The sequence below is a fragment of the Orbicella franksi genome, chromosome 14 (genome assembly GCF_964199315.1).
Source record: "Orbicella franksi chromosome 14, jaOrbFran1.1, whole genome shotgun sequence".
NCBI lineage: Eukaryota > Metazoa > Cnidaria > Anthozoa > Scleractinia > Merulinidae > Orbicella > Orbicella franksi.
The window spans coordinates 19,809,852-19,832,240 of record NC_138158.1 but is presented as its reverse complement, the minus strand read 5'-3'; the positions used below and the strand labels follow the sequence as shown (position 1 = coordinate 19,832,240).

At 42.1% G+C, this 22,389-nt stretch overlaps 1 protein-coding gene across 4 annotated transcripts in view; it reads right to left on the bottom strand.

Annotated features, from left to right (window-relative positions):
• Positions 1 to 6,477: 6,477 nt before the first annotated feature.
• Positions 6,478 to 22,389, bottom strand: part of LOC145468950 (uncharacterized) — a 29,077-nt gene continuing 13,165 nt past the window's right edge. For 2 of the 4 annotated variants that reach the window (XM_081452663.1, XM_081452664.1), the window contains exons 14-30: positions 22,044 to 22,228; positions 19,292 to 20,912; positions 18,405 to 18,578; positions 17,509 to 17,773; positions 15,911 to 16,936; positions 14,030 to 15,285; positions 13,340 to 13,472; positions 12,759 to 12,915; positions 12,485 to 12,668; positions 12,077 to 12,404; positions 11,446 to 11,541; positions 11,014 to 11,152; positions 9,900 to 9,958; positions 8,860 to 9,730; positions 7,939 to 8,005; positions 7,415 to 7,572; positions 6,478 to 6,973 (exon numbers count right to left, since the gene is read on the bottom strand). In XM_081452663.1, coding sequence (XP_081308789.1) covers positions 6,872 to 6,973; positions 7,415 to 7,572; positions 7,939 to 8,005; positions 8,860 to 9,730; positions 9,900 to 9,958; positions 11,014 to 11,152; positions 11,446 to 11,541; positions 12,077 to 12,404; positions 12,485 to 12,668; positions 12,759 to 12,915; positions 13,340 to 13,472; positions 14,030 to 15,285; positions 15,911 to 16,936; positions 17,509 to 17,773; positions 18,405 to 18,578; positions 19,292 to 20,912; positions 22,044 to 22,228 — 6,821 coding nt within the window. In that variant the 3' untranslated portion in view covers positions 6,478 to 6,871. The remainder of the gene's footprint in view (positions 6,974 to 7,414; positions 7,573 to 7,938; positions 8,006 to 8,859; positions 9,731 to 9,899; positions 9,959 to 11,013; positions 11,153 to 11,445; positions 11,542 to 12,076; positions 12,405 to 12,484; positions 12,669 to 12,758; positions 12,916 to 13,339; positions 13,473 to 14,029; positions 15,286 to 15,910; positions 16,937 to 17,508; positions 17,774 to 18,404; positions 18,579 to 19,291; positions 20,913 to 22,043; positions 22,229 to 22,389) is intronic. The other 2 variants (XM_081452665.1, XM_081452666.1) reach the window with 2 other exon arrangements.

Sequence of the window (22,389 nt, the reverse complement as noted above, 5' to 3'; positions counted from 1 at the left end):
TCTGTTTCTAAGAATCTTGAAGTTTATCATAATTTGTGTTTACTTAAAGATATTTTTTGTTCACTACTGTTTTTTTCCAAGCATAGTCCTAAAATGATGCTGGTTCCTGGCATGTTGAATCTAACGCGATCTGATCCCCTTAATTCTTTCGAGATTTGCTTCACACAACAAAAGCACCATCTTGTCTGGGCTAAATCTAAGCTGAACATGGAATGAGATTACTAAGGATGGCACTTTTGCTCTCAAAAAGGATTAGAGGAAAGAAGGATGTTTCTGTCTTCCACCACACCCTGAAAACCTCTCCATTAATTAAGATTATGAAGTGTTCGGTACGCGGAAGTGTAGTTGATGTTTTTCGCTACCAGATGATCACTGCCTGGCGAGCTGATTCTTGTTAACCCGGGTGTTCGACGCGCTTTCGTGCGGCTTTTGAATGCGAATTAATATGGCTACAGTATTTTTTGAAAATACCATTTTGAGGAAGTCGACAAACCGGCTATGAAAGAACGCGAAATGAAGAGGAAGATTATAGCAGGCAAAGTATTTTTTTCGAGTTGTCGAATGCGAGGAATTGTTGAAATAGATTAAACTCGGAAAGGTTATGTTAATTTTGGCCTCGCGAAGAAAGCCATTGTTGCAAATAGGAACCACAGTATATGATCGACGGTGTGAGCTTTGAAGCTGTAGCTTCTGTTGACTGCAGTCCATTTTAGTGACAAAATACCATTTTTGTAGCAAAATTTAATTGGAGCCGAAAAATTTGTTGGGGGACTTAAACCTCCCCTACTACGGCTCTGACATATGAGATAACAAAGTTGTCGCGAGAAAATAAAAATATTAGTACTACCTGGCGAAAATTGCATGATCGCTCAAGGTTTGCTTGCAATCAGAATCAGAACCTTTCGACTATTACTTTATATTAACAAATTTACGGTAACTGTTTTATGTCCTCTTCACGCCCGAGGAAGCAAATTCAGCAACAAATCTGCCATCTTAACCGCTAGCAAACCGCTCCCTTTAACTCAGCTACCATTTTTACTAAAATTATTTGCAAATTCAAAATTCTTATCTTTGATTGTTCGATCCTCATCAAGTGACTTCAAATGCCCTCTTTGCAGCATACTTAAATGTCCTTTCCATCTCTGCAAGTCAGCTTTCCTGAAGATTTATATTTCAAATTATATGAGGAGAAATTGAAACTGCTCAAGCCTGCAAACAGCCGATCCTTTCTGCAACCTGGCAAATAAATCAGTGTTTGCGCGAGTAAAACTTTTTCTGGAAAGTCATTTGTTTGATTTTCTAGATGTGCAATAGTTAGAATCTCGAAATCAGCGTTCGTTTCAGTCATAAGAAAGGCAAAATAAAGCTCTTGCGAAATTTCTCTTCCGATTTCGAGACGAAGCGGAACGCACGTGGTTAATAAATTTGAGCTTTCTGAGCTTTCTAGAGGATTTCTTTTCGAAAAGAAAACTGGAAACCTCACCTTTAGCTGGAACGCAGCGGAGAACGTGTAAACCTCTTCATCTCTCAAGAATTCAAGACAGTATTTCCACATTTACGGACAGCTTTGCTGTGGAAATTCTACGATTTGCCATGGATATGGTTACAAATTAAAAACAATCGCTGACAACTTCGCGACATATTTGGGGCAGAATTTGTTTGCACGCGTTTTCAGCCAGCAAATCACAACACGATCCATGAAAATAACATTACAAGGTGATTGTAACTTATTTGGAAAGATTTGAATGTAAGGCCCTGTCCACCACTACGTCCAAGGAATTTGAAAACGGAAATTTCATGCTGAAAACGCATCAAATGTTTTCCGCCCACACTATGCCGGAGGAATTTTAAAACGCAACAATCACTGGTCTTTCTGGACGGATTTGTGTTTGAGGAAAACTCGGTCAGGGAAATCACGTGATTATCGTGACGCCGTCAATTTGAAAAAGCTCCGTTTTCAAAATGTTTTCCGTCCACACGAAAACGCAAAGCCGGTGTTTTCAAATTCCTCCGGTTTGACAAGCGTTTTCGAAAAGCTCCGTTTTCGTGACGGATTAGTGAAGACGGTAGGCCTAACCGAAGAAATAAAGCTGCGTTTTCAAATTCTTCCGGCGTATTGTGGATGAGGCCTAAATTGAAAAAAAAAAAAAAGAAGAAAAAATTAAACGTGTATGTAGAAGAAAACAATTTTATTGCACCAATTATTAAACACAGAACAGATTTGGGAATTAAATAGATTTAAGGAAATCAGGGTATGAAGTTGTAGATCGTTGAGTGGGGGTTTCCCTGGTTCGATTCCCTGTGTCTGCAAAAAAATTGTTTTTTCCTTTATCTGCAATACAAAAACTAAACGTGGAATGAAATAAGTAAGTGTGTAATCTGGTTCAGGTCCTTGTTAACTAAGCTCTTCCATACTCACAAAATGGCTATCATGTGCTGGTTAAGTATATTACACTTTCCCAGAGTGAGTCGATGGTTCATTTGGGTTTTACTAGCTCAATTTTGTGAGTCAGGCTTGTCCACAAGAGACTGGTCAAGCGACGTTTTAGACCTGCTGGCACACGCATAACGAAAGCGGGTTGGCAGGTATACCTTAATGCTCTCGACAGAACGCAAGCCATTTTGAAAAGCGACTAGAAATGGCGCGCGATGCCGCAAAGGACTAGGGCGGAGGAACTCACTCCCTCTGGCACCAGTCTCTCCCTGGCGCGCTCCTTTTTCTGTAATCACCCCAACGAATCTGGCAGTTACCCGACAGTTACCCACACAAGTTTCTATCAATCATCGTTAACAACTGTTTTGTATATTTCTTTCATAACAAGTACCTCAGTATTTCAACTGAAAATGAAAGAGTTAGCTTGTTGTTTTTATTTTTCCAAACGTTACCAGCCAACTAACGGGTGGAATTCCTTCTTGGGCTTTTGATTGATGAATAATTGTCAAGAGTTTTTTAAACTACAAATTAGCAGAGAAATGCTCAAGGGAATGTGACAGTTTTTCGCGATAACAAAGAGCAAGAGACTGTTCTAAGGTAATTGTTTTGTTGACTTTACTTTGCCGTTTACACTATTTTGAGACCTGGGTAAAGATATCAATTGTGTCGTGCTGTGATATAGAGAAAGAAGGCAAGAGACCGAAAAAAATTATCCTTTATATTTCATTTTATATGCACCGTGAGTGGCTGTACGCCAAATCTTTTACTACAACAGCAAAAACACACAACAATTGGGCCGTCTTTAAAATTTGACACAAGCTTGGAAAGCCGATAACTCAATGAAAGGATAACAGAATTTTATCGATTGACACGGTTCCTTGCATTCGCGTGGCTTACGGCAAGATATTTTCAATGCAAGTTGGTTTTCAAAAGTTAACATCACGTCCCTAAGGAATACTTTCTTAACCCACGAGCTTACGAGATTTTGAGTCAAAAAGTCAACCGATTCGTTCCTTAGACACGTCACACAACATAAACGTTTACAAAACAATACAAAACTATTAGAAAAACACAAGTTTAAAACCTTCTGAAGTTCAAGTATAGCCCATTTTAAAGTCGAAACATTTAACACTCTTTCCCGTTCACGCAGTTTTTATCACTGTATTGACTAACGCCGCGAATGCTGTTCAGACAGTCTGTTAAGTAATGTCCATTAGCTTAAAAGATTTAGCGTGTTAAGCGGATGATATTTTCAATTGTGTAAATCAACATCTCATATCGACAATAAATATAATAGAGTGGAAACCTGTATTAAGCAGAAACCGTATTTAGTGGACACCCTGTATATAAGCGGTCACTACTTTTAGTAGGTCCCAAACGTTTTCGTTCCTTTATTTCCTATAAAACGAAGCCGTATTAAGGGGACACTTCTATAATAGAGCGGATAAAAGAGAGGGTCTCGGGGATGTCTGTTCAATACAGGTTACCCTGTGTAAACATCGTCAATCACCCGTCTTCACCCGAGGGGGGAGAGGGGGTAGCAAATACGTGCTCTCGCTCTATGTTATGGGAAACATGGGCGAGACTTGTACGAAACTTTACCTTATTCAACCCTTAGCTACCAGTTATTTCCAGTTACTTTTATATTTGACTATCTTTGCAGCTTGAAAGCCATGCGGATAACAACTATTTACTTCTTAATCATACTATACGCTTTAACTACCGGGAATAGACCTCACCGGTCACGCAAGACGCGGCATAAATGGAAGTCACGCAATCTTAAGAAGCTCGAAAGAACCCTTCAGTTACGTGACGCAGAAACTCACACACATTATCTTCCGGGAGCGTCTAGAAACTACGTGGCATTAAATAGCAGTAATTCACCTTCCTTTGAAGACGTTGTTTTACAGCTTAAAGAAATTGGAATTCTCGACCTGCCGAATGTAAGGTAAGAATGATAGTACACAAAGTCTGTTTCCCCTTAAAACTTTGATACGCGCGCGCGTTAATGACGCGAGAATCGTGCGCAACAAAATATTTGATCTTTCAGATATTCACTTGCATGCACAATGCAGTTCAGCGGAGTGCAGATACTTACTTATTGTAAATAAGTTTTTTAATTTCTAGTATTTTTTAATAGTTAGTTTATTGTGACTGAAAAGCCCTGTTAAAGGGAGTTCCAATAAAGTACGTATGTATGTATGTAACGGAACCTCCATGTGAAAAGGTCGGGGATGCTTGTCGACTCGCTTACGGACCGTGTAAATCACGAATTTTGGTCTCACTTAGCCACTATTCTTCGCGGTCAAGGTATTTTTTATATAAAAGAGAAATACCGCTGTCTGTCCGTTTCATGGAGGAATCTTTTAGGAGTCAAACCTCGAATCACGCCCAGACTGGTCGCCTTAAGTGGTTGAATTCAAATTTTCCAGCGAGCATTCCCGACCTTTTCACATGGAAGCCCCCCCCCCCGGACCTAACACAGGAAACGTCAGCGTTGTTTTGGTAGCAAAGGTGAGCTTCACGAACACATTTTAAAAGCAACCTCTCTTTCTTTTCAGCGTAATACGCGGGTTAAATTCCTCCCAGTCACGGAAAGCTAAGAGAAACGTTTCGTCCTCTTCCAATGCCTCCAAACGATGCGGTCGGATTGAACTTGGCGGAGCCAATCCATGCGGAGGCTGCCGGGCAACAATAAGTGACTATCCCATCGCAGGGGTTGCGACATTGCAGGCACGTGACTTCGATTGTTCTGCTCAAAGTACCTGTTTTGGTGGTCGGGGCTTGTGCCAGAAGCTGATTCGCAATTTTTACTTAATTGTCCGAGATGGCGATCGGGATGTATCCAAGACACTTGAGGTCCCTGTGGCATGTATTTGTGTCCGATTTCCTGCTAAGTGAAGCACAGGTATCCCAATCGCGGACATCACAGTGACGAGAACACGCGAGGACATGTTTTGATAAATAATTAAAATATGCAAAACCCTAATGCGGTATTAAAATTAAAAGTAAGTGGATTGCAATAATCCGACCAATTAATTACGGTTAGTCACACAATCGCTGCACTTAAAAAATAGAAAATCATTAAATATCTGGGTCCTGAAAGGAGTTGGTAAAAAAGGGCGGGGGGGGGGGGGGGCGTGGGGCTAGCCGTAAGGTAAACACGGTATTTAGACACGGTATTTCCTTCAGGACTTAACAATATTAAATTTAATTAAACTAACTACTTAACTAATAAATCACTAATAACTACTACAATAAAAGAAATGATAGGAAACCTGCTTTACAAGGAAGCCGTGCATAAAATCAAAAGAAAACTTACATAAGATTACCATCAAAATCATAATTCCTCAACTTAGATTTAAATTCATCGAGAGAGGGTGACTGACGAATATCCAAGGGTAAACTATTCCACAGTACAGCTCCGCTGTAGGACAGACTTCTTTTACAATAATTAGTGCGGGGCCGTGGAATGGCAAGCGAACTGTCACTATCTCTTAAGTTATAGGTTAAGGTATCGGAAAGGAAGATGAAGTGCGAACTAAGATAGTCCGGAAGCATATTATTTACAATCTTATACATCATTACTGATTTATCTTCAAGGCGTTCACGGTCCAGTTTAACCCAGTTCACCATTCGCAACAATTCATTGGTACTACGATCGTAATTTGAAAAAGTTATAACACGGGCAGCACGATTTTGTAATTTTTGTAACTTTGTAACCGTGGGGATTTCCCAACCCGCATTTTGCCAAAATCATAGTTAGTCCAACTCCCATTCCGAGGATTAAAACCACAAATTAAATTAGCACATCAAAGTAGGAGCTAAAAAAGTAGTTGGGAGAATTTGAGAAAATATTAAGAGAAGGTAGAGTCGATCAGACGCATCTCGTTGCATGCAGTGTAGGGTCAGTTGCAATAACATGGAAACAGAAATCTCCTTCCCAGGGACCGCGATCCCTTTATCACCAAAATTCGAAAACGCGCGGGTTCTGGGAACGAAACTACGGAAATGGCCAAGAAAGAGGCAGGCAATGTTTGCATGAAAGCACCACCACTTTAATAAATACTCATATCTCAATTCTGGTCCAATGTACATTTTTGTTTACTTTTCTTTGAAAATATTACCTTAATCTCATTACAGCCATTTTCATGAGCTTGTTTGAGCGTGAAGAGGATACTTTGAACAAATTCGAGTCGCATTGCCTTAAAAATTTACAAAACAAATTACTGCAGACGTTAAATTTCTTATAAATAGTCCTTTGATCAATAATAAGTTAGTTACTCACCTGCCAGGAGAGTAATATTGCGCTTAAAATCTTTCACATTGGATAATTGACCAAAATCTATGGTAAATTTCTAGCTATTGTTTCGACGACTTTGAAGGTATTACCAAATTCTTTGCTTTTAAACATAATAAACATGTTGTTCTCCAGATCTACGTCTCGCCCATGATTTTGTCGACTTCTTCCCAATCAATTTGACTTCTGGTACTGCCAGTACTCTCCGACATGTTTCCTACAGCCTCGTCAACTTCAGCCTGTAACGCAACAGGAAAACACCTTATCTTATAAGAAAACACCATCCTATTCCGTTATGTAATCCTATCGAAAGATTGCGTGACTAGCTATGTGAGAATTCTCGTAAAAGTATCGTCACACAAGTGAATAATTAAGGTAAAGTTTAACTTTTAGCATAGTGACCCATCCGGCCAGTGCTTATCTCCGGTTTCAATAGGATGAAACCGCGAGTACGAGTAATTCTCCCACCTCTTGATGGAATGCTAGTCCGTCGCAAGGTCCTCCCTTCTCCCGGCATTTAATTTGCCAGTATTTATGCATAGACCTGGCCGCAGAGAAGCAATGTAAAGAAGTTTCTTGTCCGAAAAAGGAAAACAAAACTAGCACAAAACTTCTTAATCCTTGAGAACAGACTAGACTGCCCGACTGTGCATCGATACAACAACTATTCTATCACTCACCAAGAGCTGTGCAACATCGTCAGACGTGCGCATGCTCTGTCTTGTATTCCACGGGCTGACCTCATCATTAAACTCCGGCAACAGACTGTTGCTAGAAGGCACCGCAGGTTCAGGATGGCGATGCCTATGGTCCTGACTACCTCTTGGTTGCCAATCATCTGAAAAATCAGAAATACATAAGGCACATTGATAAAAAGCTGGTCAAACGAGGTATGACCATTACGGTTAAGGAGAGGAATGATCGTAAAATACACGGGAAATATACGCGACTCGACATTTTTAGTAAACACCACCATTTTGAATGATTCCTATACGGCAAGAAACCACGAAGTCTGGGACCAATACCATCTTTGGGACACGTTCGTTAAGAGTTCGGAATCATCACGCAAATAGAAATCGTAGATACGGACATCCTTACAGATTTGGATTCACGAGCGTCTAATTACTAACCGTGTTGCAAAACTAAATTCCAAATTGGGGGACTTTGTGGACTACTCTGCTATTCACAAGAATGAAATATTTACCTTTTCGTCTTGCGTTAAACGGACTGGATCGTTCTCTGGTTGGTCTGGCAGAACTGTCCCTTTGAGGCTAAAAGAATAACACCCTTACTCTGACGTTAAGAATTGGGTGTTCACCCAGCGACCACGTTGTTATTCAACAGGAAATGTTTGCATAACGTAAACAAGCTACGATCGTGGACAAAAGTCCTTGGGACACTTACGTAATGTAACGAATTATCTGTGTTTACAACTGAAGTTTGAAAAGAGCGCTGCTATCCTTTTAAAAACGCGTTGCTCTTCCCCCTCCCCACCCAACACAATGTTGAAAATCAGGAAAAATTGCAGGTAGTAGTTTTCAACATTGTATGGGGGGTGGGGGGCGAGGTTAGGCAGGTGAAGTTGTATTCGCATCTGGCGTGTGCCCAAAAGCACCAAAAGTGCAAATTTCTCCCAAGACTCTTGTTTAGGATTGTAGAACTCTTATGTGTTTACCATAGCAATGATTGACTAATATTACTTGACCACTACGGTGAAGGAAGATTTAACACTTCTTTTAACAGGAACGGAAAAGGCCACAAAATTTAGTATTTAGCTTGGTGAAACTCGACGTGACAGGGGAGTGACAAACAAAATGACAAAATGACAAAATTAAACAGAGTATACCATCTGACGTGACAGAAATGAAATATGGAATGACACGTGACAAGATTCGTGGCATCAAGCATGACAAGCAATGTGACTTCATAACGAGACACGTGACAAGATGTGACATGAGACGCGACACTAGTCGTGACAAGAGACGTTACATAAGGTGCAATACGAGTGTGTCAATGACATAGTTAGACGTGTGCCATGATACGAGATGTAACCTGCGTGACCTCCCCTATTTGTTGCTACCACGCGTGACAAGAGGCGTGACACAATGATAACACAATCTCTTACCTTACTGATGGCGCGCCAGTCCACATCTGATAACAAATCTCTTAGTTCATCATCTCCTTCTAACAAGCTTTCTATTCCTTCAAGGTTTGCTTGATCAAAGGTAGAACCATCGTCAGGAATATCCTCCAGCAGGCGATCTATTTCCGTTAAACTCTCCCCTCCCGGGAGGAAAGAGTCAGTAGGCCGTGTCCTTTGGAAAGTTCTCCCCATAGCGGATGCGCCTTGGGGTTGCCGGGATAAACCATACGCACCTAGAGCCATGGGCGGAGTTTTCCTCATGGCAGCCTCTCTAGCTCTAAATCGTTTAGGTTGCTCCTTCGTGAACTTCCGATATGTCTGTGTCGTTACAAACTCGGCACCGGTCGGAGACTTCGAGCGCCAAAAGTCGTCGTCGGGTAACTGTTTTTCTTTAATAAATTCACCCTTGTCTTCATCGACATTTTTCCCTTGTAGTCTCCCTGAAGCATACTCAGTTGTAGAGACTGGACTGCTGGTTCTTATAATTTCGTGCCGAGGAGTATTTTGAGATCTAAATCCTATATTTTCACGTCCGTGTCTCGCGATATCATCGGAAAATAGCAAATCAACACGATCCCGTTTCTCGGGTAAAGCATTTTCTTTTGTGTGAGCAGATTTTTCTACTTGCCGGTCCCGTTTGCCTTTAAGCGGAGCCTTAGGTAACTTTTTATTTCGTTCATTGGTTCTTTTCTTTTTTCCTGTAAGCGATGTTGAGTAACGCGAGTTTACGTTCTCTCCGTAACGAAGATTTGGTTTGGGCTCGGTGGGCTTGGGAACCGGCTCGGCCAGCATCTCGGAGAGGAGATTGGACGCGGACTCGAGCCTTTTCTGCTTATGCTGGTCTTCTGTTTTCCTTGGTAATTCAACAATAAAAAAAATCGGATATCAGAGGGAGTCCGCTGATCACAAATATAAGGGTAACGAAACACAATAAAGTCTAATTGCGTTACATCTATAGCGTGACCTCTGCGTGATTGTGCCACAAAAGGTACGTTACACAAAATAGTCATTTAACCCCATACCTGCGTTTGACGCTTCTCTCTTTTTCCATAAGCTTCATCTTTTTAAAATTTGTGGAGCCCTGGAAATAAGCGGTAGTTAGAAAGAAACGAAGTGAAGTCTAGAAATGGGCATACTCGAAGCACACAACTAATGAAGCGACAAATTTGCTTGATTTCCTCCCCAACCCTTCCCACCACTACAACCTTTGCTTAGAACCAATCAGTAGGAATTCTCACTTTATCATATTTAAAGTTAGTTTGTTGGCTGCAAGTCACACACGAATTCTCTCCAAATCAAGATTAATACAATTATTCATTTCATCAACATCACTACCAGCAAACGTAACACTAGTATCATCGGCGTACATCCTTGGTTGAGAATGCTGGACGCAATTAGGAAGATTATTTATACATAATAGAAATAGAAGGGGCCCAAGAACTAAGGATTACCAAGGATTACCAAGAATTTTGATTTCAGTTATGTAACTTATCGGTGAGGTTTTCTGTTTATAATATTTGTCTTTCAGTTTTAAGCTTGATTAAGCTCAAACTACACAAAGCCTAAGTAGTAAAAAACATTTTTATACAAGAGAAATTAATATTTCGGTTAACTTTTAAACCTGGGTTAGCGTTAACTGGCTTTCGAAAAACCCGGCCCCGGGGTGTTGGGTTATTAGGGTATTAGGGAATAGGGTTATTAGGGTTTGGGGTGTTTGGGTTATTGGGGTATTCGGGAATTTTTTTTATACTTTTATATCCCAATACATGAATACCCCAATACCCTAATACCCTAATGGCCTATTAACCTAATACCCTAATAACCTAACGCCCTAACACACGGGTTAAACTCTTTTAAAAGCTAAGAAGGACTTTACAATTTTTCACTTAAAAACTCTTCGTACAGTTTATGAGGTTAGAAACTGTTTAGGTCCATATTTTGTCAGGGTTAAATCTTACATACCTTAGCAGAGGTAGTTAAAATAAATGACGATTCATAATTCTCCCTTACATTTCTTCTGTACTTTGACTGTTTTTAGCCGAGTCGGTTTTTCGGTATATCACAAGAGAAATCTCCTGCGATTTTGAAAGACAACCTTTAATTATTTGTTAAATAACAGAGGAGGTTCGTAACTACCTGTGTGGGAGACATGAAGGGTTGGTGTTCCTGTGCTCGCATTTCTTCCTGTTGGCCTCTCCATTCTGCTTGCCTTTCTGAACGTTTCTTGTTCATCCACTCTTTTAAGTACTGCCGGGCTTCAGGGCTGGGGTCCCTGCTGCACGCAGGGAAACAATGGACTTATTAGTAATCATAGATACGCAACGCGTGCAAAGTACCTATGTGAGATGTGGTCATTTCTACACATGTTAGGGTAATTATCTGACCTGATAAGCCGCACAATTTCAACGCTTCGAGTATCCCCTTAATATTAAGACCTTGGACTACCATTACAACTTCTCACAAGCTACTGCACTTCAAAAATAAATAGTAGGTTTTATAGTGGCATTTGTTCCCTGCCTAAAGAGAGTTTAGTCATGGAAGAATCGAGTTATCAACCAACCAACCTACCGAGTTCTTCGCACTTCTTTGTCTTGAAATATTTCTTTCAGCTTGTCTTGCGATAATGTTAAAGATTCCAATTGAGAAGCTTGAGGTTTTTCACACCTAACGATAAGGAAAAACACAAACAAATGTATGAGTGTCATATCAATGTCTTCATATTGTGTTACTAGGGGTAGACACTTACGTTTCAGTGCTTCTCTCCAACCAGAAGTTTAGACCGCTTACTAACCGAGCTCTAGGTCCGTACTGTAAGTTACAGACGGAGATTTTCCCCCTTCGACTTATGACCGAAGCACAAAGCGCGTGAGCCATGAATCGAAGGGGATAAAAAATTAGGATCCGTGTCTTACAGTAGAGACCGAGAAAACGAAGTTAGTAAGAAATACGAATATCTCTCCCATGTGTCGGACGGTTCAAGTCACGCGGAACGTCTTCAAATGACTGACGTACGTCAAAAGCAAAACGATCAATTACGCGACGAAAACAGCTTCAAATTTTAGCGGGACGTACAGTAGAACCTAGCCCGCTAAATTGACCAATCACAGCGACCGTAGTAACCGAGAATTAAAATGAACATGGATACTAGTGGATTGTCAGGGTTACCTGCAAAGGTTTACCTCACTAGAAAAGCATTTACCTTTCACGATCTTGTGTGAACGAGGGCGCCTTTTCCTTGTCAGCGGATGTTTTCACTTCAGTTTCTGAAGAATCCTGCTTCCGTTTATGAGGCTGTTCTTGATCAGAATATTTTTCTTCCCCCTCGCTTGAGGCGACTTTCACTTCTTCGTCCTCCTGGTTCTGTTCGAAGCTTCTGTCTCCGTCATGTTTATCTTTTTCGCCGTCAATCTGTTCTTCGATGTCTTCATTATCAGGTTCACCTTCTTTGTTCTCTTCAACATCAGTTGCGGCGATTGCCTCGTCTTTTTCTGCGCGATCCACATCAACATCAATACTGTCTTCTACGTCTGTTAGTAATAAAAATTAAAAAAAAATCATAACGTTATCTAGCAAGCGTATGTCTTCAGCAATTCGATATAGAGTATACCTTCTGTTTTCGGCAGCCTCGTGGCCGCTTGCCTTTCAGCCGAAGTTTTCCCCCCTCTTCTCCATGGCGCGGGGTCCCCCCATCTCCGAGGCATTCCCCGACGGGACTCTGCGGATCCCCTTGAGGACGAAGCTCTTGATGAGGGGTTTAACACTTCGTCAATACTCTGAATAGCAGATAGAAGCTGGAATATAAAAATAGATCAAACAGGCAGGGTTTATATTGACTTGAAACACTAAAGCCCCACAGCCCTGGGATTGTTTGATAAGCTTACCACGCGAGAACTTTTGAACTCTCTGTCCATATTGTGCGTGATTTGATCCATGGCTTCAATCCTTTCACTCATTTCTTTCATTCTCTCATTCAGGAATTGTGTTGATACAGCTCGTGCACTGGACTGGGGAGCTGTCGGGAAGAGAAGCGGGTAAAGCCTGGAAAAGAATCGAAGTTACTTCTAATTGTTTATTATGCTGTTCAAGGTGGTTCTAACTTTTAAGTCCGTGGATAAAACCCTAGTGTGTGACCATTCAAATGAAAGCTATTGAGCAGTACTTTCATGTGGTACTGTTTATTATGCTGTTCAAGGTGGTTCTAACTTTTAATTCTGTGGATAAAACCTTAGTGTGTGACCATTCAAATGAAAGCTATTGAGCAGTACTTTCACCTGATACCGTTTATTATGCTGTACAAGGCGGTTTTAACTGTTAAGTCTGTAGATGAAACCTTAGTGTGTGACCATTGAAATGAACGCTATTAAGCAGTACTTCCATGTGGTACCGTTTAATATACTTTACAGTATACTGTGCTGTGGTTCTAACAAAGTTCGCACTTTTGTACTGCTGGCGTATCGTTTACCTTTGTATAGGGACGTCCATGGAGTCCATCATGTCTACTGTGACTCTATCAGGTCCTTCCAGATGTCTCTCGTATTCTTGTTTGGCTCTCTCTTGTTGCATCTCTGGCTCGTAGTTTTGGCTATCTTCTGATGCTTGAGGGAAAAGAGATCAATTTTTCCGTTTACTCCGTAATTTTAGTTTCGATTGAGAACTATACGAAACGCACGAGGACTGTTTCATCACATTTCGAAACACCTCGAATTTTATCAAAAATACCCCGCTTCATGTCGTATTTTCAACCCTCTTCCCAGTGTCTAGAAATGTGAGAAAATGTGCCCTCTTGTGTTTGTTATACTGGAGTCCCGATTTTTCGAACCTCTAAGGGAAATGAAAATTAGTTTGAAAATCGGGTAGCTCGAGAAATCTGGGGTAAAATTACAGTGTTTGATTGAGGGGAGAGAAGGGACTTTTGGTTCGAGTTACCGGAAGGTTCGAAAATACGAGGGTTTGAGAAATCGAAATTCCACTGTATAGCAAATGTACTCAATTGACTTGTTTCTTTACGCGACCACTGTAGCCTAGTTTTCGTCGCAGCCATTTTCAAAGTTGGAGAGTTGCGCGATTTACGGATGAACCAAACGACTGTGAAGACGATTAATTTAGTCTGGGTTTGTGGAGAGAGATAAACCAAAATACAAACGGTTTCTACCTGTCCTTGATGTAAGCGCTGTTTCTGCATCAACGCTCTCCGTCCTTTCGGTTTCTCGTTTTTCTTCATCCACTCCATCTGCAGGAGTCATAGGTGTACTTTGAACCTCTAACCACTGTTCATGATCTATATCAGCCACACTTAGAAACTGCCTCCCCCGGGTCGTTTCAGGAATTTTCGGTGCACCAGGAGGGGCACCGTCACGCTCACTTCCTACATTGACTCCAAGTTGCTTCCCTCGGATAGAAACAGGGCGATCAGTAGTAGCTTGGTCATAATCCACAGCAGCTTCAGGGGGGAGCCCTTCGGAGATCTCTATCATATCAACACCAACCTGCGTGTCTTGATCACGTTTGGGCATTTGAAGGTTAAGGAAAATGTCCGGTGGCAGAACTGGCGCGTGAGACGTCACGTGATCAGAATCAAAAGATTCTTTCTCCGTTTGAACGCCCGACGTTACCAGGTCTCTTCTCACTGGAGCTGGCCGCGCAGAAACCTGGTCAGTTTGAGAACTGGAATTAACTTTCAAAACATTATCTCCGATACGGTCCACCAAACACGACTGAAAAAATCCCACGGATTTTACTTGCGATGGTTGTTTCCCTTCGTCAACTTGAATTCCCACGGTACTCTGCTCTCGGCGGGTTTCCGAAGGCTTTCGTATGCCATCTACAGAAGTTCTCCAATCGGGACTTCCCCTGCGATACGCGGCCACTTGCTGGTCGACTTCATGTAGTTTCCGTCCGATTCTTTCCTTGATATACCGCATGGAAGGCGGCCCCGGCATAATCTCCTCAAATTCCCCGGAGTTCAATTCTTCCTCCCTATCTTTGCGTCTTTTCATCGCCCCAGGCCCTTTAGTGCCACGATCAGGCACAGCAATCGGCTCTGGACTTCGCTCAACACGAAAATATTTCTCTTCTTCGGAACCATCAGAAGCTTGATCGGAAATTTCCGAAAGTTCTAATTCACTTTCGCTCAACGTAACGCTTTTCTTCAAACCTTTCTTTGAAACCTCTTTCTGTTGCGTACGCTGCTTGGTATGTATGGTTTTCTTAGGAATTGGACCTTTCTCCTTCTGTTGTTTTACGGGCAAAACTTTCTCAGTTTTTCTCGCTTTCTTTGCAGGTTGTACAGTAATGATCTTTCCCTGTGAAGATTTGCTGCGAGAAGGTGCCCGTCCTCGCCTGCTCTTGAACAAGGGTGACGTAGAGCGAGGTCGAGCCTGCTTTTCCAAAGCCTGCCTTCTTCTTTGCCTGAAAATGGGTAAGGAAAGCGATTAGGAATAATCATCTACTTGGTGTAGTTTTCTGGACAGTAAATGGAAAGAAGGCCTACAATAAGGCTATAAGATATTTCTAAGAGAACAAAAATAACACCCAAATTTATCCTCCCCAAATCATAATTACTCGAGACCCCCATCCCCCTCATAAAATCGTTTTTGTTATATCGTCCCCTTTATTCTTGGGCCTTGCGTACCCCTCTTTCTTCTCACCCTAAAGATAGTTGCTTTATAGGATTGTTTGGTCAATAATGAATTTAAACAAAACAATAAATCTCTTTTAAATGAAAGAAAAGCCTCTCCACCACTATTTTTTAGCGTAAACCCCAACTATTTGTTTCCCTAGGGAGCAGTTAGCCGGTAACAAGTCAGGATAAAGGAGGGGGCCTAGCAACCGTACCCTGCTAAACGCAACCTTGCTACAAAGCAATGTCAAACATGGATGACAAAAACTCCAACACAATACCTGTAGTTTCAACGAGTATAATGCTTTCTATCTCCCAGTCAAGTCAGTTTTGGTCAGTGTTTGAAAAACCGGGTCGTGGTGTTTTGTGGCTAGTCTACAAACGTTCTCTATTTTGTCATTCTGATTGGCTTACCTGGAAGCTGTGTTTCTCTTGTCTTCCTCTACCAAATTCTCCTGAGGTTCAGCATGTGCCTTCACTAACTTCATTTTATTTTCCCCGGAGGGTCGTATGTTCTCTTTCTCATGGGGGTAGCGCGCAGGCTCACTAAAAGGTGCCAGCTTGTCCCTCAGTCCTCTCTCAAAAGCTAGTATTTTCTCCAAAGGAATAAGCCTTGGGGCCTCTGCTTGTCTTGGAGTTTCTAGGAGCGGCCATGCTTCACGAACTGTCGGCGGATTCTCGTAAAGTTTCATTTTACTCAAGGCGACTCCATTTGGGCGAGCCGGAGTTCCGGTCATGCGCAGTAACGCCGGCACTGGCACGGTAGCAGGCCCTTTTGGTCCGGCAGCGTTTTGCCAAATTTCTTTCTTGGGTTGGATTTGTAAGAACTTTATTTTACTCAAATCCGGGACTGCCGGTTGCGGTGTCGGGTTTGATTCGGGAAGATGTAACAACGGGGAGTCTTCGCTTCGCTTGGGGACTTGAAGAAGCTTCATCTTGCTCAAGTCAAGTTTAGTTGACGCGTCGACAACTGGAATATGAAGCAAGGGCAGAACTCTCCTTTGATTTTGATATTGTGTTGTTGGAGGTGGTGGATTGCCAACAGTGTAAGGATCTTGCTGTTGAAGTAAGGAAGCTTGTTGGTGTTGCAATAAAGGAAAGAAAGGACGAGGAACGTCTAGCTTTGGTTCCATGCTGGGTTCCGTTTGAACCCAGGCCGTTCTCTCATCAACGTTCCCGTCACCACGGGTGTTAGTCATTTGATCAGATCGATGAGTCACATGACCTTGGTCAGATGGAATCCCAGAATGCTGCAGTGTCTGCGAGGCAGCTGACGTTACCCTGTGAGGATCAGTTTGTGAGGCTGTTTCCGCACGGGTCGTTTGTTTTCTTTTGTCGCTAGATGGGATAAACCCCGAGCTCTGACTGTCCACAAGCGTTGGTATTCGGACAAGAGGAATGCCTGTCTGCGTGGTGGATGCCTGACTACCATCGCCTGGTCTGCAAGAGTAATGCAATGTATATGTGTAAAGTCCGTTCATACCCTTTGCCTACGATATCCATGTCTACTGACTCAACAGGTCAGTGCCTTTGTCCGCAGTGAGAGTTCGCCGTCGCTAATTTTCATCAACAATACTCTATCGCACTATACACCACCACAAGTGAATACTGTTTTCCACGCGTTCTCATTGGCTAACTCGGAGGTGATTATCAAAGTACTATTCACCCCCAAGCAGCCGAAGAGAAGTGTCCGACCGTTTGTCGGTTTATTGTCGAAAGTGAGGTAATTATTTTGGTCCGCTTGTTATTCAGCTTTTGTGGTAAACAGTAAAACCATTATTTATCTTTGTGTCGGTGAATAGTGAAGGATATTTGCCTCGCCGCTTCGCTTTTTAGTCGTTTGTCTTTTGGAGCAGGACTGAGAGGAGACCAATTTGGTATGTAGTCATACGAATGACAAACGAGATCGAACCACCACTAAGCAGAAGCCCTATTTGCCATTTTCAATAACGACGAATCTGCAACCAGATTAATGATTTCTGATGTAGTTTTGATCAAAACAGTAACCTCACCTTACGACAAGAAGTAACTCCATTTGTCCTTGAGACACTAGCGCTTCTGTGGCTGAAGACTGACTCCACTCTGCAGGTTCCACTGTGTTCCTCTGCTTTGAATCGTGACTGGCCACTGTACCAATATCCTCTTGCTCTTGTTGTGCTACTGAAGATTTCTTTTTCTTTTTCGCTTGGCGTGATGGAGACGTCCTTCTTATGGGTTGTGTTGGGCCTGCAGGGAGTTGTGCTGCAAATGATGTCTTGTTAGTGGTCTTCTCGAATTCTGTTAACATAATTTAGAAAATAACGTAGGTTTAGCACACTAAATAGTTTGTTTATCTTCTGCTGTAGGGTTACACGCAAAATGCCGCGCGGAACGTATCGCGATTCATAGTTTTGCTAACGAGAGAGACGCGGATAGACAAGAGTACACAGGACTCCAATTTGGTCTGTGATAACACGAAGGATTAAAAAGCGAGTCTGAGTTTTTTAATCACGAGTATTTGACGAAATAAAGGGCTCTTGTAGAAATGACTAAAATGCGAGACAAAATTCGAGGACGAAATTTAGTTAAGGTGAAATTTGTGAACCAACTGTGACAAGTTGAGTATATCAAGAACAACCAAGTTTCTTATGGGCATATTAGGCACTGTATCTACTATTTTTTCAAGCGCTCTTTAAATTCTTCTCTTGCTCCAGAATAGGTCTTCGATTTTATTTCTCCGTTTTCTCCTTTGTTTTAGTTTCGATTGAGAAGATATATCAAACGCTCACGACAGTGTTTAACCGCATTTCCAAAGACCTCGGAGTTCGTAAAAAATACTCCGCTACGCGTTGTATTTCCAACTCTCTTGGGTGGGAAATTTGCTCAAACATGGTCTTTCGTGTTTGATGGATTATATCGAACGTATTACCTTGAAAGGGTTGTTTCTCCCAGTTAGGTGCATCTTCTTCAGATCTTTTCTCTGCCTGTTCTTTCTCTTCACCTGAGATTACCTCCTTTTTACGTTCTTTCTTTTTGCCTTTCCGTGAGCGTTTCGTTTTTGCGGGAGTAGAAGTTACAATTGTTTTGACCGAGGATCTTAACTCTATAGCGAGAAAGAAGAACATTGGCAGTAGATAAATAGCAATGACCCTGAAAATAAAGTTCGGCATACACCACGTTGTGGGGTCGTGAAGCAGGGACAAGCCTCTTCGTGTGTACCCATGGGACGCACCTTGCATGGACAGTATGCACGCTGATGCGCACAAAGTGGATATTGATTCATTTCTATATTGCAGCGAGGTCAGTTTGCAGGAGCAGTACACACAATGCGACATCGAAAAATGAGTTCAATTTGTCCCTGTTTCATGACGCACGAATCCAAAACAGCCGAATTTCACGCAACATCTTTCGTGGACAAAATGTTGTCCCCGTAGCAGTCATTTTTCGCAAAAATGGACATGACACACAAGGAAAACTGTCGCTACAACATGCCCACTCTTCAGGAGTGCGCGCCGACCTTAAAGGAGCTATGCCACGGTTTGCGCACCTTGAAAAGTTTAGCCTACACTTTTCAAGTTCGTCGTTTGTAATCCAACTCAATCTTCTCCATCCTTAACCATCCTTGTTCCTTTATGGTTTATTATAATCTCTTTGGTGTTTGTCTATCTCAGTAGAATACTATTTTCAGGTTTCCTTCAATTTAAAGGTAATTTTGTACGTGGCCAAAATAACTCAAAATACCGTGACATAGCTCCTTTAAAGCTCGGTCATGCTCTAGTATGTGTCAGTAACGAGACCTTATAATTACATTTGTACCTGTATCAGAGTAATATGTTGTTTGGCTGCCAGGAACAACAACAGGTCTCCCATTGTCTTGCAGAAAATGTCGCTTTTTTAACGCACCACTGAAGTCCTTTTCCTCGTCCGTTGTAGGACTCTGTACTACGATGTTCGGGATATTTGGTTCACTGTTTGATTTGGGAATACGATCCAGACGCTGAGTGACTCGTAGATCCTTACGTAATGGTCTTGCGAACGGCCGTTCCTCTTCGTGAGCCTTTGTTGGTACAGACCTGGTTGGTTCTGTTGTCTCACCTGCCAGACTCCTCGCGTCACCTTGAGATTTTCGAAGTATATCTGGAGTTGATTGGTGATGATGGCTGTCTTGTAACCTTTGATCTTCACCCGCTATGCTATTTCGTTTCGTTGCTCTGTTTGCAGACCTTTGAATGTTGGAATCGCTCAAGACTTTTCGCAAACCTTTTGGAGGCGTCGTGGCATCTTTCAAAACGGAAGGACGCTCTGTTGCGACATCAGAGATCTTCTTTTGTGGAGAAATCTTCGGTCGGATGACCTTGATATCAACCAGAACTTCTGTCTCTGATACCCAAGGCCAGTAGACATTCGGGAGCAACCACAGACCGTTGATCAGTAGTGGAAGAGCTACATGAACGCGCATTACTGGATGCGACTCGTTTGCACCAGGAATACTAACATCAAAATTACTTGAAGGCAATGACGAACCCTCTAAGGACCATCTACTGAGCCAAGTGAGACTCGGAAGTAATTCAAGCATCAAACTTCCAAGGGTCCTTATCCCAGGAAGGGAGTCTAATCCTGCGACATCATTGAGGCTACTGCTCCTCTTTATCTCCGCCTCTGAGCCCAAACTCGAAGGAGGGAGCTCCGGTTTAGACCTGGACGATCGCACATCTGTGAAGCTCTGGCTCCTGAAAAGGCTGGAAGGACCCTTGATGGGCTTAGCTGCAGTATCGCTGTGAGCTTTCTGTTGTAGCGCGGCCAGAGACTTTGTGTCTGAAGCTAAGAGATGCTTGCTGTACGAAGAGAGTAACGGTACAGGATAAGGAGCTTTGTTGTGTTGTGTCAGCACAGTTTTGGAGACAGTGATCATGAAGAACGTGTCTAAAAACTGGAAATACGACGGCTGTGTCTCAAACAGAGCTGTTCCCACTGCTACAGCCTGATCTCCATGTCTTGCTACAACACCTTCATCATCAGCTGTAGCCTTCTCAGACGCATCGTCCACCTCGAAAAACTGCTCGCAAACTCTGCCAAAGAGTTTTTCTCTATCCATAAGCTCCTCTTCCCAATCCATGCACTTCTTGCGATAATACACTGAGAGTGGTTCATCTGCCTGGTCTTCATTTAACTCGCTATCTTCTCGCAAACTAACGCCTCGGAATTGAGCCATGAGCCTCTTGAACTTAGCTCGTCCACTCGTTGTTTGTACCACGTCAGGGTCGTTAAAGAACTGAGCGGTCAGTTCTGCTGTTGCATAGCTGGGTGGCAATTCGGATAACAGCGTTAGTAAGGTGTCATTGATCTTGTCTGTGGCTCCAAGCAATGAACTGAAAGGACTCAGTCTTGTGGTCCACAGGAGGGTCTCCCAACAGATGGAGTGGATTGTTGAGGCCTCCTAGCGAAAAAAGTGAATACATTAGCCTACAAGCGAACACACAGATAGATGCTCTTATCTCTTTCTCCAGATTCACACGAAATCTCTTTCTGACGTGTTGGGCGTATGAAAATGGGAAACAATTCGCAGAGTTGAAATAAAACAAAAAACAAAAAAAAAAAACAGAGCGGTATCAAACACAGACCTAGGGTACTTATACTCTAATCACCCTGAAACGATTATAAAATATTTTGTAACTAATCTTAATAAACACAAACACAGCATCAGGGGCGGGCATCTCGTTTATTGATGCAGGATACAGCGAGCGTTACATCATCATAAAGAAAATACAGCAGTGAATAAACAGAAAATTAAAAAGCAAAGTTGAAAGAGATGCCTTCGAGTGGCTCTTGCATAACTTACAAATTCTTAAATAGCCTACTAGCCCCTTAGGGATTCACGCCTAAAATACTTCTACGGTTAACACGAACCATACATAGTGAACATACTCCAGTGTAATTAGCGAAACGTTACAAAATATATTTACCATTTACATGGGAAAACCGAAAATTCCAGTTGGAAAATCAAATGGTTCGCGCCATTCCGTTTGGGAGGCTTCAGAAAATATGGGCTGTGATTTGGGTTGATGCTATTTTTCTGCTCTTTTTAGTCTCTCTAGCTGATGTGGATATACTTTATAGCGATTCCCTCTCCCGCAATGTTCAATTTAATTGTTTAATGTTTATGCCTGAAATTTCCAACCGGATGGTTTTTGTAAATGGTAAGCACCCCTAGAGAATCCGAGTCACCTTGTTTAGCCCTAATAAACAGAACCACATGAAAGAACTGCTTATCAGTTTTCAATTGAATGGTCCCACATTAGGGTTATATCTACAGAAAGATAGAATAACCGTGTACAGCATAATAAACAGTACCACATGAAAGTGCTGCCCAATAGCTTTCATTTGAATGTCACACACTAGGGTTTCATCCACAGACTTAAAGATTGGAACCAACTTGTACAGCGTAATAAACAGTACCACATGAAAGTACTGCTCAATAGCTTTCATTTGAATAGTCACACACTAGGGGTTTTACATTGTAGAGCCTAATAATCAGCACTACACGAAATTACTATTAACGTGTACATACCTCCTCACTGCCCGTTGATTGGCTCCGCAGCTGTCTGTATTTCCTGGATGATTTACTCATCTTATCGCGTGCATGCAATAACCACATGATCGAACAGAATTCACGAAAACTGCACAGGACACTCCCAATCGAAGATGACAGCTTTTCATCAACTTTATCTTCTTGATGGCCAGAACTTTTTTTGCCTGAAATACAATAATTTCAAACTAATTATACCTTACTGCACCATCAAACTAGACGAAACGTAGCTGAAGGGTCTAGTTATTCGAACCCTGGCCCTGGTTATTGTTCTACGTTTTCCTGAGAAGTTTAGCCTCAATTTGTCAAGTTCGTCGTTTGTACCTTG